We start from the raw sequence: 18085 nt of genomic DNA on the forward strand, positions 1-18085 counted from the left end.
CTGCGGAGGATAGCATCAAAAGCCTTGCTAAAATCAAACACCAAACAGGTTTCAGCAAGATTTGCTGCCCTTTTGTGTTTGCTTTCTGCATGAATTCTAACAAAGAGATTTCCAGCAGGCACGTTCACAGACACTGCCAGTTTTAGAGAAGAGCAGGCGAAAACAAATTCTGAACTCACATTGACAGTAGAAACATGATTCTAACACGTGTCATGGTACAAACGACACTATAGAGTGTCGTCAACTCTGACAACTTTTTTGGAGATCTTTGCTAGACAGATGTGCTGCTTTTCTTAAAGCTCCTGCTCCTGGAGTCATGTGCAGCTCTGCTTTCATTTTCAATAAAAGTAAGTTTCTAGTCCTCATGGCTTTGAAAATAGGAACTGAGGCTCAAAACAGCTAAAAAACAAATGAAAAATAAGACAAAATGCTCTTTAAAAATCATATGATCTTTAAAACAGTCTCCTCATTTCAAGACCGTGGCTGCTTACAGATGTGAAAAAAACAAACAAACCAACCTAGTGCTTTACTTTAATCTTAGTGCACTCTTGTGCCAAGCACCACTCATGCCCAGAAGAGGCATTGCATTAGTTTGACCCAGCTTGCCCAACATCTGTATAGATTGGGCATTTCAGTGGGGGTTTTTGGTGCTTTTATCTAATAGCTGATTCAATGAATTTTAGATACAAGTGCCAAAAGGCCCTGCTGAAGTGCACTAATCTATACAGATGCTGGGGAGCCGGGTTAAACTAATGCGCTTCCTCTTCTGGTAAAGCACTGTTTTTGTGTTATTTTTCATGTCCATAATCAGCCTTCCTTACGATTTTTTGAAAGGGTAGGGTGTATACTATTGATCTCAGGACCCAAAACTCCCATTAGAACTGTCCACTCAAGCTGCAGAAATAAAAATAGTATTGAAAGAAATTTCCCCAAACCTCTATCCCTCAGAAAATGTTACTGTCCTGTTTACTTGAGCAAGTTTTATGGGTGGGCAGGTATAAGTGATATCAATTTAAATTCACATGTGAGCTTTCACTAATGTAACACTTCCACACAGACAAGGCCTAAGCTGATAGCCTGACAAATAGAAAACAAAGCATATCTGTGTAACAAAATATATGCTATGATCATCTGCTGATCTCTAATTGTGGCTCAATAATACAGTAGCATGGCCATCATTATCTAGATCATGCACCTGTAATATGTTGGGAAGAGCAGACCCTTGAATCCACAGCAAGCCATACTGCATTATGGGAGCAGTACCCTAGATCTGGGGCAGCAGTGTTTAGTCTTTCTAAGATACTTTTACAGATCTGTTTAATAACAACTTGTTATATGCAGGAGGAAGTTTCAACCTCCTGCTTGCAAATAGCTATGCCTCTCTCAATTGCTTAACAGCACCAAAGCATTTTATTTAGCTAGAGTGGAAATGATGGTTTAATTATACTAGGCAATTATATTGACCCAGACCGTTTTAAGTCATAATCACAGCAATCAAAAGCCTTGCTTTTATCCAGCATTTTTCTATTGGACACACCCACACCCTGTGGAACTACAAAGCATGTTGCTAAAAGAGGATCTGCAGTGCACACAGACACATAATAGATTATTATCCAAAATCTATCCCCTTTCCTGTCATTTTCCTGTGTCTGTAATGTAAATAATAATCAGCACACACCCCAGGGGACTTGTCCACACCACAGCAGTCACAGATCTTTGCAAGGATGGTCCTAAGCATGCCCCATCCAACCTATGCCCACAGGCACACTCCAAGCCTTCAAGTATACCAGTGAGGTTAGTCCAGGCTTGTTCTTCTGGTCTGCTCTCAAGACATCGGTCTCCAGCATGCCTGTGAGTAGCCACTGGAGATGAGCTGAAGCAAGCCTCATTGGTGAACTTCCCAGTTTGGGGAGTGTCAGCCAGCATGGTTAAATGGGGCATTCTTGGGCTTATCCCCATCAGGACCCACCACCATTGCAGTATAGGCAAGTCCATGATAGCCAGTCACTGGCCTCCTTTGAATATTCTCACTGGCAGTGCACTGCACTTGGCCATGATTCATGAGCAAAGGCTAAAGGAATTGGGTTTCTTTAGTCTAGAAATCAGAGAACTGAGATATATGAAAGGCCAACACTGCAGGAACCAACTGTTTTCCAACATTGCTGGGGGAAGAACAAGAAGATTCTGCTTAATTTGCCACAAAGAAGATGGAGATTGGATATAAAAGACACTCTTTAACCACATGAGCATTGAAACACTGGGACACGCTACAGAGGCATGTTGTGGAATCACATTCATTGGAGATTGTTAAAAATAGGATGGACAAGCATCTGTTGGGGGTGGTCTAAGTATCACTGACTACCACAAAGCACAGGGTTGGACAAGATTGGTAGTTCTCAAGCTTTTTAAATTCAAGGCATCCTAGATAGATTTGAGGCACCCGTCAAAAATGTCAGCTCTTAGGTTTGACTCTTCTTTTGACTACAGAAAAATAATAGAGCAGTTTTTCTGCTGCAGAGAACTCAGAAAGACCACAACTCTGGATTTCTATTTGACATCTCTGGATTTATCTTGTGAATCCTGTTTGTAAATCCCACAGTGCTAACACTGTGTGACACCCCATGGCACATCTGAAAGGATCTCAAGGCACCCCAGGATACCGTGGCACCCTGGTTGAGAATCACTGAACTAGATGATTTCCCAAGGTCCATTCCAGAATTGACGGGGAAGAGGTGTGAAGGGAACCCCCTCATATTTCACTAGCTGGGAATATACTGACTTTGTGAGTTAGCAGGAAGTGGGAAGCTAGAAGAGCTGTCAAGAAGTAGTCAGAAAGGCTTTTGACACAGACTTCCCCTACTTAGGAAAGTTTTTCAGGATACCCTAAGGTCTGAACTGAAACCAATATAAAACTAAGCCCCCATGTGCACTCTTATTCTGGTATACAACATCTGTTCGACAGGGGGTTTGCGGAGAGTTTGCTTCCTACATAGATGTGAATAAAGAATAGATGGAAAAGCAGAAGTTAGTTAAAAGTCCTAATGGTGCCAGAACAGACATGGAGAGAGCTCCAGGAGACCTTTATTCTGCAGATTCCTCAGTAGTTTGGTATGTTGGCTCATGGGTTTTATGTGCTGCCTCAAGGGAAACCTCCCCATGGTATTTCCAGGAACTGCAAGGCAGAGACAACACCAAGTGTGCTTCATCTAGCCTTGATAATGGCTCTCTGGGAAAAGCCTAATTGCAAATACAATCAGCCCTGGAGCTAACTCTCACTTATTTCTTCTAAGAATGCAAATGCTCCCTTTCAAATCCAGATTGAGACCAGGCAAAAAGATCTAGCCCACCATTCCCTTGTGAATTGGGCTGTGAACTTAAAGTAGAGCTGCCAATATCTTTAAGCTATTTAACTGGGACAAATGGGAGGAGAAAGCAGTAATCCATCTGCAAAACATTGGAGGTGGGGATAGAAGAGGGAGGAAGAATAAACTTTTCACTGAAAATAACATCTGTTCCTCCTAAATGGACATAATTAGCTTCTGTGTCAAAGCCTTTTCCCAGGGTTGTGCTGGCAAAGATTTGTGAAAACCTACACTTGCCCATCTTCATCATTGGCTATATATAACATTACATTGATTTTAAACAAAGGCTTGTTGTAGAGGCCTCCGTGTCAGTAGATATGCAGGGGGGCTAAGTGAAAGCAAATTTTGGCTCCAAGAAATGATATTTTCTCCACAAACCCCAGTTCCTCCACCATTTTCAACCCTACAAGTTGCTGTACTGGCTGCCTTTCAGAGAAGAGACTAATTAGCTATGTGACTTATGAGACCAAAATGTGAAGGCCAACCATGAGGTGTAATTACAAGACAGAGCTTACCGATGGTGGAGACGAACTGTCCAGGACATACTGGTCCTCAAAATCCCACTGGGGCTCAGACTTGAAATCAGCAGCCTTCAGCCTTTTCTTTTCTGTCACTGCAGGAACCTGACTCATGACCCTCTGGCCTGTGGGAACAGCTGGCTTCTGCACTGCAGGGTTGGGGTGACCCTGGCTATGTGTCACAGGTCTCACAGCACCAGGCTTAGCTGGCGTGGGGGCCACTTCCATTTTTGCCTGGTTTTGGGCTATGCTCTTATCCTTGGCTGGCTTGTCATTGGGCACTGCTGGTACACCATTATCCTTGGCTGGCTCATTACTGGGCACTGCTGTTACACCATTATCCTTGGCTGGCTCATTATTGGGCACTGCTGTTACACCATTATCCTTGGCTGGCTCATTATTGGGCACTGCTGGTACACCGTTATCCTTGGCTGGCTCGTTATTAGGCACTGCCGGTACACCATTATCCTTGACTGGCTTGTCACTGGGTACTGCTGATACACTGTTATCTTTGGCTGGCTTGTCATTGGGCACTGCTGTTACACCATTATCCTTGGCTGGCTCATTATTGGGCACTGCTGGTACACCATTATCCTTGGCTGGCTCATTATTGGGCACTGCTGGTACACCATTATCCTTGACTGGCTTGTCACTGGGTACTGCTGGTACACTGTTATCTTTGGCTGGCTTGTTACTGGGCGCTGCTGGTACACCATTATCCTTGGCAGGCTTGTCATTGGGAGCTCCTGCTACACCGTTCTTGGCTGGTTTCTCATTGGATGTTGGTCTTGTATTCTTGCCTTCTTTTTGCTTCTCCTTGATGTTTACTTCATCTTCTGCTATCCTCTTGACTACATCTTGTTTCAGAATAGTGCTGTTTGTCCTCAGAATCACCTCTTGCGGGCTCACCTCTGCTGCTCTAATCTTTTGGCGGTTCCCCTGTGACACTTCTCTGGTATTTTGAAAATGACTGAAAGCCCTGTATTCAAGCAAAAGAAAAGCAGAGACATCAAACAGATATTCAGCCAAGCATTAAATATGCCCCATTCCCACTTAAACACTAATAGCTATGTGCATATACCTCTGTGTGCTTTATAGCCCAACTGCAGTAGCTATCACATTCCCCAAGGATTCATTGTCATAATGGACACTCAGTTACTGAAGAAAATGATTTCATAGTTTCATAGATGTTAGGGAAAATGGTTATGAAAATGGTTTCATAGTTTCATAGATGTCAAGGATGAAAGAGACCTTACAGATCATCGGGTCCAGCCCCCCTGCACTTGGGCAGGACAGACTGCTGGGGTCAGATGACCCAGCAAGGTGGGCATCAAGACACTTCGTGCCCATTGTTCCTTGTCCTCCCCTGGGGGGCCTTGGTGAATAGATGCTTCCCCCAGGCCCCGATGTACACCCCTAATATACTTATAGGCTGCCACCGAGTCCCCTCTGAGTCTTCTTTTTTCCAGGCTAAACAGTCCCACGTTTTTCAGCCTCTCTTCATATGACCTGCTCTCTAGGCCTCTAATCATGCGCCCAGAGCTGTGTGTATGTGTATATGTGCATGCGCAACGATGAAGGGACAGAGCGTGTGTCATGTTCTGCTTGAAATCTGCCTGTCTGAATTGATTTTGTGTAGGATTTCACCACAAAATAGTTATTCAGCACCACGGACCCACAAAATAATATAAATTCCCCTCCTCCCCACTTCAACCACTAGGTAAATCATACATCACCAGGACTTGTGTGAAAATGGTTCATGAAATATCCATGATCAGTCATAGCTGGGAACCAACTCAGGACTAGGGGAAAGTTTGCTTCTGGCTAGTCAGAGTCCATGGGCACTGAAGCATCATCCCTCGTGAAAGAGTCAGGATCACGGTGCAGCAAACACTGTGGGGATTCTGTATTCAGAATATGGGACACAAATGGTATCCTGTAGGCCCCTGGCCTCCTACCTTGCTATTTAACATTATTTGCACTGCAAAATGACTGTGCATGTCTGCCTAAATGCTGAGGGCAGATCCAGCATGAAAAAGGATGCTGGGACCACTGGTTTCAATGCTTCCACAGAACACTGGCTAGGGCTGCTGGGGAGAGGCTTCCAAGCACACTTCTGGGAGATGCTCAGACTAACACCGTGCAGGATCAGCACTGCACAGAGCACCAGCATGTTGTCTGGAGAAGTGACACGTTTGTGCAAGCCCCGTTTTGGAAGAGGTTTAACATAGTTTTAGTGTGGCCTGAGCCAGAGGCGTTATGACCGGGTCCTGCACCCTGGGCAGCAGTTGGGCTGGCAGTGGCTGTGATGCTTATGCCCCCTCTAATGGGCACTCGGGACTTGTGTACCAATTCTGTGCTTCCCTGCCCTATTAAGGCTGTGGACAAATGTACAATGGTAGCTACTTTGAAAAAGAAAGCTGCTCTCCAGACTGTGCAGTTGAAAAGTTTCAGCCTTCCTAGAAGGGCAAGATCCACAAACCTCCCACTCTGGGCCCCAGCTGCCAGGCCTTTGAAAGGCACATGACAAACCCATTTGTCTTCTACTGAGATTTGGAGCTTCAGGTGTTGTGTTTCTGGGCTGAGCCAGTTAGTAGTACCCTGCTCTTGCAGAGTTGCAGATCGCTTTCCAAGCTTATCTGCTTCAGGCATCTGACAAACAAAGCCAGTTTTCTGGCTCTGCTGCCTGCCACCTGGGAGATCATCTGCCTTGATGGCATAACACAAGTTGTAGCTGTGTGCTAGGAAATCACAGAGACTGTTTAGTGTCTGGACAGGGAATCATGGTACATATGGTGTGCCTGGCAGTGAGGGGGAAAGAGGGTTGGATTTATGTCAGTACCTTGAACTAGGTTGCTTATGAGCACAGAAATGCCCTACAGAGGGGACAGAAAAGTCAGTGAGACTACCTGAGCAGAGCATTAGACTCCCTTAGGCATGTGGTGGAAAAAGGTATGCTGTAGCACATGGACTATCTTGCTTTGTTCTGTCTGCCTGAGCAGCAGTAACACTAACCCAGCATGTTCGTTCTGGCACAGGCTCTGCCACTGGCTTGCAATGGTGCCCTGGGCAAGTCACTGAACTTTTCTCTACACAGCAGTCTTGAAATGCTATTAAATAGGGATAAAACCACATCCCTGCCTTAGAATCTGAGTGTTGAAAAGGGCCCCGAAGGTACTGACTGCTAAGCAGCATCAAAGCAGAAGCAGAAATTGTTATCTAAACAAATCAATGCAAAGCACCTTCTTTGACAAGCTCCCTTTGCCAGCCCTTTGCCGGACAAGGGCACTGCAGACTGAGACAAGGAACCTCCCAGCCCTGGAGGCTGCTCTGAAATGGGGAGTGAAGCAGGCAAAGGAGAGGACAGGCAGATCAGGAGTGCCTTCAGAGGTCCTCCAGGCTGTGCTATACATTTTCTGTCCACTAAGAACAGCCATGTTCTCTTTTAACAGTAAGTCTCTTTTAGACTTTTTTAACACCAGTGTAGCAGAGGCTAAAATGACTAAAAAGTGATTAGCTCAACTGAGATTCATGGTTCTGACCTCAGGGCTCTTGTGAACAGCATACGACACTGGCCAAATCTCTGTGCCTGGGTGTAGATTGTGAGCTCTTGCTCACTGCATTGAACCAACCTGATTTTTTTTTCCAAACATTTTTTTCTTTTGACCAAAACGAACATTTTCATGAAAAAAATCATTTTGGTTGTGGTTTTTTCAGGTAAACACATTTTATTTTTACTTTCAAGGGATTTTTTTAAAAATAGGTTGCCTGCAGGAGTTTCCCCACTTTCTGACACTTTTATGCTATGCCCCCCCTTGCAGTGGGAAAATGAGAGAAAGTGGGGGGGAACCATAAAGACCACAGAACCTTCAAAAAACGAAGTAGAAAAAAAGACACTGCCCAATATTTTCTATTTTGTCCAGCCCTAAAGCTTGCAAAATGATTTTAAATCCTTAAATAAATGGCCGAGTGGGGCCATGTTGTGTCCCACAATACAAATACATGAATGCAAGGCTCAGAACACCGAGATGCCACGGTATGCCACAGCTGTGCATCAAAAACAGGCCATGGAGGGTAGTCCATTATGTCTGTGCAGAGTACTAAGAGATTTCTGCAATGGTGCAAACAGGAGATGCAAGTGTGGCCATGGGATTTACAAGCCAAATATTGACCCCAGATGCGGTTTTAAGGAAACATTGCTAGGGTTTACAGGGTGCAGATAAGGAAAGTACAATGTTATATCACAAGCCAGTGGAGTGGGCTTCTGTGTCTCTTGAACTGTCAAACTAATGGCTTCATGCACTATTCATGCGACAATAAGCAGATAAAAAGGACACATCAGCAAGTCCCCTGGAATTTTCAAGCTGTTACATTTTTAAACATTACAATAAAATGTGTTAAATACCCACATTTTCACAAATAGCCGAAGAGCACAATTACACCCATTTAGAAGCCCTGCTGCCTGATTTACAGGCATAACCAGATAATTAGGCCCATAAATGGATGCAGCTGTAGCAGCCATTATATCCACCTGCAATATAGAAGGCTGAGATAATGCCCAGCTAAAATTCAGGCCAAAATGGTTATTTATTTTTTCCAAAAAAATCACTGTTCTCTGTTCTCTGTGGGACTGATAGCTTCTGACACAGATTTCCGCAGCTTAGGAAAGTTTTTCAGGATACCCTAAGGTCTGAACTGAAACCAGTATAACAGTCTAATCCCCCATGTGCACTTTTATTCTGGTATAAGACATCTGTTCGACAGGGGGTTTGCTGAGATTTTGCTTCCTACAGTGACTAAAAGAGCAGAAAGTTTGTGTAGGCAGCTGGCTGAATTCCTCTTTTAATGCTACTCAGATTACATTGTTTTATCTAATTAATGTATTAGGGCATATAGAGTCTCAGATGGGCATTTTTAATCACCCTGTATCTAATAAATAAATTACTATGATATCTTAAATATTTTATTAAATAAAAAGCCTATAATATAAATAAAAAGCCCTTTTTTGCTTTGGTTTGTGCTACTTAAGAATAAAAAGTTTATGCTAAACTAAAGAAAGTCTCCACTAAAGGACACTATCATTCTTTAAATTTACACCCTGGCTTTGTGGCTCTTAAATATTTTGGTGTCACATATCCTTTTTTAAAGTTGTTCTTCTGCTATGTGCCCCTGTGATTCTACATTGCAACCAAGAGAAACTCTAGTCTTCATTTTGTATTTATTTATTTTTTATTATTTATTTTATTATTATTTTATTATTTATTATTTTCCTTTTCCTCCTGCTTCCCTATTGCTTCCTCTACTGTACTGCAGAAGTTTGACAGGCACCTTCAGGAATATGTTTATACCAGTTTCAGAAATGCAGCCCTGGTCTATATGTAAAAAACCTTCCTGTGGAGAAAAGGGCACAGTTGCACAGTCAGATCCAGCTGCCATTTTATGTCATAGGAAGATTTTCATTGACTTGGATGGGCATTGTATCAGTGGGGCTGTTGAAGCACTACCTTCGGGAATGCCCCATGATTGTGGAGTAGGAGTGCTCAAGCCCCAGCCCATGGGCCAGATCCAGCCCCTGGTACAGGGTCATCCGCCCGGCAGGGCTCCCCACAGGTCCAAACATCCGGCAGTGGGGGAGCAGTGACACTTCTCCCCTGCTGCCACGTTTCTGGACTTGTGGGGAGCCCCAGGGGTTGGATAGCATGGCCCTGCATGCTGGATCAGGCATATGGGGCAGTGCTACACCAGGCTGGCACAGTGTGGGACCCCAGTACCCGATCCTGGCACACAGGGCCCAATCCCAGTATGTGAAGGTGGTGCAGAGCCCTGGGGCCCAATCCAGGTGTGTGGGTATAGATGGAGGCAGCACAGGGCCTTATCCAACTCATCTGCAGCCAGAAGATTGATCACTACTGCTGTAAAGATTTGTGTTATTGTCATATCAACATATTCATATCACCAAATCTCCCCAGCCATGTGTCATCCTTTTTCTTTTCCATCCTGCACATCTTATCTTGGACTAAGCTCCAAATCAGATGTTTGCGAAGCCAGCAGATATATGCATCTATGCCATATCCACGTAGCCAAAATACATGGGAGGTCACTCTGAAAAATGGCTCCTCAGCTCTGAAACGCCCTCTGTTTTGAGACCTACCTCAGCCCAAGGCCAGACATCTTCTGGAAGTACTTATAAGACCTCCCTATATGGATAGGGATTTAGCAAGCAAAGGTTGGCTGGGATAGTGTTGGGTGTAGTGCTGTTTTATGTTAGTACTCCTGTTGCTCTTTAAGTTGTTTTGTTCTGTTATTCATTCTTCTGTTTTAAAAGTGATTCTGTTTTCCTATAGTAAGATGCCCTGAGCCTTTGCTGGGGAAGGTGACATATAAATCAAATCAATATTTAATTGAGAGGCATTTCTTTCCCTGGGTCCATAAAATAATTAACTTTGGAGGCCGGGGGCAGAGCTGTCTTGGGGATGGAGCCTGTCTTCAGACCCTGAAATGCAGTAGTTGAGTAGTTGAACCCATATTAGGAAAAGTAACATTGGTACAACTGCAGTGAATCCTTGCTTTGTACTAGTGAATCAGCATGATTTTCTTATGGTTGTATGAGCCCTGAAGTTGAGGGCAAATATTAAACATTTTTGGAAAATTAAAAAATATTCAGTGCATAAACACCAGTTGTAGGAAAGACATATCTGCATATTTTGGCATATATACCAGTAATATGTTTTGAATTAATATGTAGATATCTATAATCAAGGGATAGGGAAGCTAATTAATGTGATAGTGGATATAAAGTACCATACTAAGACCCACATCTTCCTTCCTAACACAATATTTCCTATCTGTACTTGAGCTGTTGTAGGCTCATTTTTGGGTACTACTTTTAGCACCTAGGCAAATTCAAAAGGCAGCACAGGAAGAGGGTAAAGGAGTGCATCATGGTTGATCATATATGAAATTTGCAATTTAAAATGTGAATACTGATAATGTTTGTTAATAAAAAGAGCATACAGATAAATGCCAACATATCAGTGTTGTAGCAAGGCAGGGGTGAGTGGGGCAACCACCCCAGGCATCAAAGCAAAGGGGCACCAACAGGCACTGCCCAGCCAGGGCAGGGTGCGGGACAGAGCTGTGAGCGGCTTGTTTGGGGGGGCATGGGGATGTGGGGAGGACAGCTCCTGGGGCTGCATGCACCCCCAAGCATGCATTTGTGGGGGGGGAGCATGTGCCCCCCAGATTGGTGTGCGGGGTGAAGGCAGGCTGCTGCTGCGGGCTTTGCCTCATGCGCCTAACCCCATTGCTGTGGCACTGCAGGATAATTAAAAAGTTTTGCATTCAAGGTCAGACACATCCAAATTCATGCAAACTACTCTTCAGAAGCATTGCTCCTGCCACGGGATCAGCATGGGCGAGTGCATGTGCCTAGTATGAGCTCTCCTGATATAAAGAGAGCTTTAAATGTACACAAAGGGCAGGCCCTTGGGATCAAAGGGCTGTCTTTGGCACCTACGTGGCAAACAACAACAATACCCAATTCCACTCATGATTGTTTGCCCTCCAAAAAATCAGGGATATGAATAAAAAAAAGAGGCAAAGTTGAACTGGAGAACATGTCCCTCTCTATTTAAACTGTAAAATTTTAAGGAAGTTTCTATATACTCAGATGCCTTCTACAGATTAATCTACTGCAGCATATATGTGTTTTATATGGATGGGCTTCTTAGAGCTGAGTTCTGCCAATGAACTACTGAGTGACCTCCAAGACATCATGTCTTTCCCATGTGACTCCATTTCCTTTCCCAGATTTTTTGCATCTTGTTTATTTTAGACTAGCTGTTCTTCACCTTGTTTGACTCAAGACACCTCTCATTAGACTCAAAGCATTCCCTGGAAAAGGTCAGGTCTTGGCTTTCTCTCATTGTTTGACTGTGGAAAAATAAAAGAGCAATTTTTCTGTTGTTAAGAACTCAGGAAGACTGCAACGCGTCAGAATGTTTTTGACGCTGGATTTCTATTGGAAATCTCTGGGTTTATCTTGTGAATTGTGTGTAGGGCTAAGTACAGACATTCAGGGGCATTAGGGGGCGGTTAAATTGATTAAAAATGGATGCTTTATGTCAGATAAGCCAGAATGGGGAGGGGGCTAGCCAGGGGTTGGGGGTCCAGCAGACTGGGGAGGATTGGAGGTCCACCGGTGGATGGGGGAGGAGGCGTGACCCACGGGTTGGGTGGAGGGAGCAGGTACGACCCACAGGTGGGGCAGGCGCAACCCATAGGTGGAGTGGGAGGAGCAGGGCAACCCACAGGGGATAGGGAGAGCAGGTGTGATCACAGGGATGGGGTGAGGGGACAGGCATGACCCATGGGTGAAGTAGAGGGGGAGCAGGCCTGACCCACAGGTAGGATTGGCGGGACAGACGTGACCTGTGCAGGGTGGGAGGGGAGGTGCGATCCATGGGGGGGGGGCAGGGTCAGGTCCCCCCCCAGCAAGCCTACACTCCCATCCCTCCCTGTCCCTCCACCCCACTGGGACATACTTGCTCTGCTTCAGTAGCAGCGAATGCTGATAAAAACAACTGCACCCTAAGCAGCTTGTGGGATGGAGATTAGAGCACTGGCTGCGGTGGCAGCAAGGGGCAGGGGGGTGCAAAAAATAGAGCAGTGTGGGGTGGGGGGCAGCGAAAAGAGCAGCCCCAGGGCTGGTGCCAATGTCTGGGTTTTCCCCTGGGGCTGTACAGGGGAAGTGGACAGAAGTTCCATGCATCGGTTTGACCTAAACTGAATGAATCTGATACTACATAGATCTAGGTTTATCTTAAACCGGGTCCTGCAGTTTTTAGCCTGGTTTGTGTGTGTATCATCTGCGAGGCTTGGGGCATGGTAAAGGGGTGGTTGGAGCCATGCATACAGCCCATAAGGCTGAGAGACTCAGGAACCATCCACAGTGAAGCGGAACGTCAAAGTGGGGTAGAAACAACAGGGTTAATAGGATCTAGTCCGACCGTGTCCAAAACTAAAGCCCAAGGGCAGCCTCCCTATATTTATTATACCAACAAGACGTGGCAGGCGAGAACAAGGGTGCTTGTAGGGCAAAGGACTGGCACGGTTAAGGACCTGGGGGGGTAACACGGCCACCCCTAGGTACCCCACCCTGTTACAGTGTGCATGGAACTTCTGTACAGTTACAGGTTTAGACTGATTGCTGTTCACAGAGAGCAGGTCTGTAAGCATAAGGCATAAGGTCAACACTGAGACAAGATAAGTTTAAATCAGGTGGCCATTTTGAACCTGATTTAATCTCCTGAATCTGTATACTTAGCCCAGGTGTTTGCATACCTCGTAGTGCAAATATTAAATGGCACTCTTAAAAGGCTTCCATGGCCCCCAGGCTAGGGCAACCTGTTGAAAAATACTGATTTAGACTGTGGCATACAAGGTTATTCAGGTAGATGCGATATCTTTTATTAGATTAATTGAAAAGTTGGAAAAATTGTTCTTTGCAAGCTGTTGGGCACAGGCACCCTTTTTCAGGGATAGGGAGAGTCTGCTGGTGTTCTTTCTAGGATTGAATAGAAGCTTAAGCCAATATGCAAAATGCAGGTCTGTGAAAATGCAAATGTGGAGCAGGGAAGATCAGAGATAGGAATTAATGGGTGAGATAAAAGTAGGTGGAGGGGAAATACAAAAGAGGGAAATGTTGGCAGGTGATAAAATGTGACTGGTGACATATAGAGAAGTCACCTGGGTTTATCAGATGGCAAACAGGTTATTCTGTGCCGTAAATCCAATATCTATATTTAGTCCACGTTTATTTGTATTCAGTAGATATATGATGTATACTTTGTAGCCTCATCTATGAAAGCTATTTTATTAGTTCCCTTTGAGGATTAGAACTGAGAAACTGGAGACAGTGGTTGCCTTGTGAGAAATGTGCCCCCACAGGTAATTGGGTATTTTTGTCTTTGATAAATTTTTGGTGTGTGTTCATTCTGGTACACCGTTGTTGTTTGTGTTTGGTTTCTCCTACATAGTTTCCATCAGGGCATTCAGTGCACTGGATGAGAGATATTTCTGGAGGTGCAGGTGTAAGATCCAGGAATGGTGATTTAGACTGTGGCTGCTTTGGGCCAGGGACTAAGTACAATAGAGCTCCAATGTCCACCAAGGTTTCTAAATGCATGTGTAACACAAACAGACACTAATAATAATGTGAATGTGTATGTATAATGCCATGGTCTATATTTATGCACACAACATAGGGGCAACTATACATTACCTACCAAAATATTTTTTATCCACTCTTTCATATGAAAAGTGTTAAATGAATATTGTATTCATTATATGAAATACAGCCCATGACAAATAGTACTAGATACAATTCACATGTCAATGTCTATCTCCTGTTTTTACCAGACACTTATAGGGGTTGCTTCATCTCTATGTTGACAGAAATATGCTGCATTAATACATTTCCAAGGGGGGGGAATCTACATTTCAGGCCAAATTCCATTCTTGATTCTTGATTCTGATGTAAATGTAAGGGAGGAATGCCACTGAGTTCAGATAGTTTCCTCTGGACTGACACTGAAAGAACTGAGAACAAACTGTGCCAAACAGAGTAGTTTCTAGTCATATTCAAGTAGTATACATTCACACTGTATAGATAAGGACACCTCCTGACCAAGACAGGTGACATACAGAAGGAGTACCCAGGTACGTAACAGGGGTCCAGATAGTCTTGAAAATCGGGGGGTGGCACACGCAGCAATCCAAGGCCTTAAGTGCCTCTATACAAATACTCATAGAATGGGGAATAAGCAGGAGGAACTCACCCTCCCAATAGCCTGTTCAAACCCAGACATAGTGGGGCTCACAGAAACCTGGTGGGATTCATCCCACGACTGGGCAGTTAACATTAGGGGCTATAGGCTTTACAGGCGAGATAGAACAGGAAGGAAAGGCGGGGGGTGTTGCGCTCTACATCAAAGAGCAATACACATCCTCTACCAGCAGGATGTGGTCAGAGGAGAGGCGGGCTGCAGTGCTCTGGGTCAGGATACAGGGGGGTCGTGGGAAAGGGACTTAACAGTGGGGGTCTACTACAGACCTCCCAACCAAGGAGAAGAGCTAGAACACGAATTCTCAGGTCAGCTTGCGGAGGCACTTAAGGTAAGGGATGTAGTTGTCATGGGTGATCTAAATTACCCGGACATCTGCTGGGAGGAGCAGTCAGCCAGGTCAGACTGCTCACGGAGGTTCCTGGCCAAGATACAGGACCTCCACTTAACCCAGGAGGTGCACAGTCCTACCAGGGGGAATGCCCTGCTGGACCTGGTCCTGGCCACAGCGACGACCTGGTAAGAGGGCTCCAGGTCCTCGACCACCTGGGCAATAGCGATCATCGCTTGCTGGAATTCACCATCCAGCGCAGGGTGCCAAGGGCCTGCAGCAAGGCAGTAGTCCTAGACTTTAAAAGGGCCAACTTCGATGAGTTGAGGGGATTAGTGGGAGAGGTGCTGGGGTCCTCAAGAGTAGGGGAACTCAGTGCCCAAGATGAGTGGTCGTTCCTTAAGGAGACGATACTCGGAGCCCAAGGGGTGACAATCCCAACAAGAAGCAAGGGGGGCAAGAGTGCCCAAAAGCCTCCCTGGCTCATCAAGGGCATTCGTGAATGCCTAATTGCCAAAAAAGAGGCGTATACCCAGTGGAAGGGAGGGTCTGTCACCAAAGAGGAGTATAACTCCACCACTTGGGTCTGTAGGGGGGCTGTTAGAAAAGCTAAGGCAGATACGGAGCTAGGGCTAGCGTCAAGGATCAAAGATAATAAAAAGTCCTTTTTTAAATATATAGGGAAAATGAAGAAAGCACCAGGTAATGTGGGGCCCCTGCAGGATATGCTTGGCAATCTGGTGGTTGCACCAGAGGAGAAAGCAGACCTCTTTAACAAATTCTTCGCCTCCATTTTCTTGTGCAGGGACTGGGACTCCCCTACCGAGATTCAGGACGGACTCTCATACACAGTCAGACAGATTGCTAATTGGCTGAAGGGTTGTACTCAGAGGGCGATGGTGGACGGGTCTTTTTCAACCTGGGGGGAAGTGGGCAGCGGAGTCCCCCAGGGCTCGGTCCTTGGGCCCGCGCTGTTCAATTTCTTTATTAGTGACTTGGACGACGGGGTAAAAAGCAGCCTGTTTAAATTTGCTGATGATACCAAGATTTGGGGTGAGGTGGGCACGCTAGTAGGGAAGGACAGATTACAGCAGGACCTGGACAAGTTACAGGGGTGGGCTAATGAAAATAGGATGGGATTCAATACTGATAAGTGCAGGGTGCTGCACTTGGGCAGTAGGAACCAGCAGCACACTTATAAGCTGGGAAACTTCCTTCTCGAGAGCACGGTGGCAGAAAGAGATCTTGGAGTCATTATTGACTCCAAGATGAACATGGGCCGACAATGCGAGGTCACAGTCAGTAGGGCTAACCTTACCTTGTCGTGCATCCACAGATGCATCTCAAGCAGGGCCAAGGAGGTGATCCTCCCCCTCTATGCGACACTGGTCAGGCTGCAGCTGGAGTACTGCGTCCAGTTACGGGTGCTGCACTTCAGGAGGGATGCGGATAGCATTGAGAGGGTCCAGAGGAGGGCCACCCGCATGATCCGGGGACAGCAGTGCAGACCCAATGAAGAGAGGCTACGGGACCTGAACCTGTTCAGCCTTCACAAGAGAAGGCTGAGGGGGGACCTGGTGGCCGTCTATAAACTCATCAGGGGGGGCCAGCAGGGTTTGGGAGAGACCCTGTCCCCCCTAGCGCCCACTGAGCTAACAAGGAATAACAGCCACAAATTGTTAGAGAGTAGGTTCAGATTACACATCCGTAAGAACTACTTCACTGTCAGGGCGGTTAGGATCTGGAACCAACTTCCAAGGGAAGTGGTGCTGGCTCCTACCCTGGGGGTCTTTAAGAGGAGGCTTGACGTCTACCTGGCTGGGGTCATTTGAGCCTGGTTTTCTCTCCTGCCCAGGGCAGGGGTTTGGACTTGATGATCTACAAGGTCCCTTCCGACCCTACTTCTATGATTCTATGATATAAAAGCAATACTTACAAACTGTCGTCTTAAACAGCTATCCAAGGAATCACTGGAAAAATAGTTGTCAAGCACAATAAGGTCTTTACAACCACACAATAGAGTAGTCAGATTGTACACGACTTGGGGATATACCAATCTTATTGCTAAAGACTGGAGGTTTCTGCTAACCATAGTTGTCAGTGCAGGTTTAATGTACAAAGACGATAGACTAGGTAGGTTAGAGACAGCAAGAGCTGGATCTCTTACCTGATATGAGGCTTTTGTGAAAATCCAAGCAAGAAGCTGAAAGAGACAATGAAGAGCATAAAAGCTGTCCCAATGAAGAACCAGAAGAGCAACCTGGACACCTTAACAAATCTCTTCCTGCAAAATCCCATGATCAGCTATCCGGCACAAGAGGAGCTGTCCTGGTTCCCTACCACAGGTGAACTGCACAAGGAGCAAGCGTGCAGTTCCACTCTGATATCCTCTGCCCCAACGCTCAGGGACAGCTCAGCACACTGAATACATTACATGCTCAAACAAAACAGGGTTGGGACTTTTTTTAAATTCCAAGGTTATTGTGGCATTGTGAAAATTTTGTGGGCTCGCCTGAAAATGTAGGCAGAGAAACACCCTTTGTACAAACAAGGAGCTGTACACAGATTCCTCTGAAAGAGGGCCAGAAAAATTAATGGCAAATAAAAACCTCCTTGATGCTTATATATTGATAACCAAAATAGAGATAAACACTATAAAAGTTTAAGGGAAGTACTAGGCCAGGGGCCGGCAAACCCTGACATGAGTACTGAGCATGTCACGCAAGGCATTTTTGCTCGGCATGCCACGGCCAGCCCTAGCTCTAGGTAGTTTCTGCCAGCAACGGAGCCCGGGCTGCTCCCAGCAGGGCTTGCTGCGCTGCCCTGCTGTCCGCTCTGAGGTGCGTGTGCAGTCACCGCCAGCATGGAGCTGATGCCCAAGCTGTGGAGCCCGGCATAGCTGTTTGCAGCCTGCATGCTGCTTGCTGCAGCTGCCCAGAGTGCAGGCTGGCTACAACCAGCTGCGCTGGGCTCCGGAGCCCAGTCGCCAGCTCTGTGCCAGGAGTGGGGGCAAGACTAGGGTTGTGCTGC

General features: G+C 45.8%; 1 protein-coding gene across 2 annotated transcripts in view; it reads right to left on the minus strand.

Moving 5' to 3' along the window:
* ST6GALNAC1 (ST6 N-acetylgalactosaminide alpha-2,6-sialyltransferase 1) overlaps positions 1-17448 on the minus strand; it is a 35799-nt gene extending 18351 nt beyond the window's left edge. For both annotated transcript variants that reach the window (XM_059732159.1, XM_019494182.2), the window contains exons 1-2: positions 17223-17448; positions 3878-4859 (exon numbers count right to left, since the gene is read on the minus strand). In XM_059732159.1, coding sequence (XP_059588142.1) covers positions 3878-4859; positions 17223-17353 — 1113 coding nt within the window. In that variant the 5' untranslated portion in view covers positions 17354-17448. The remainder of the gene's footprint in view (positions 1-3877; positions 4860-17222) is intronic.
* Between the last annotated feature and the right edge of the window lie 637 nt (positions 17449-18085).

This window comes from Alligator mississippiensis, chromosome 8 (assembly GCF_030867095.1).
Source record: "Alligator mississippiensis isolate rAllMis1 chromosome 8, rAllMis1, whole genome shotgun sequence".
In the NCBI taxonomy this organism is placed as follows: Eukaryota; Metazoa; Chordata; order Crocodylia; family Alligatoridae; genus Alligator; species Alligator mississippiensis.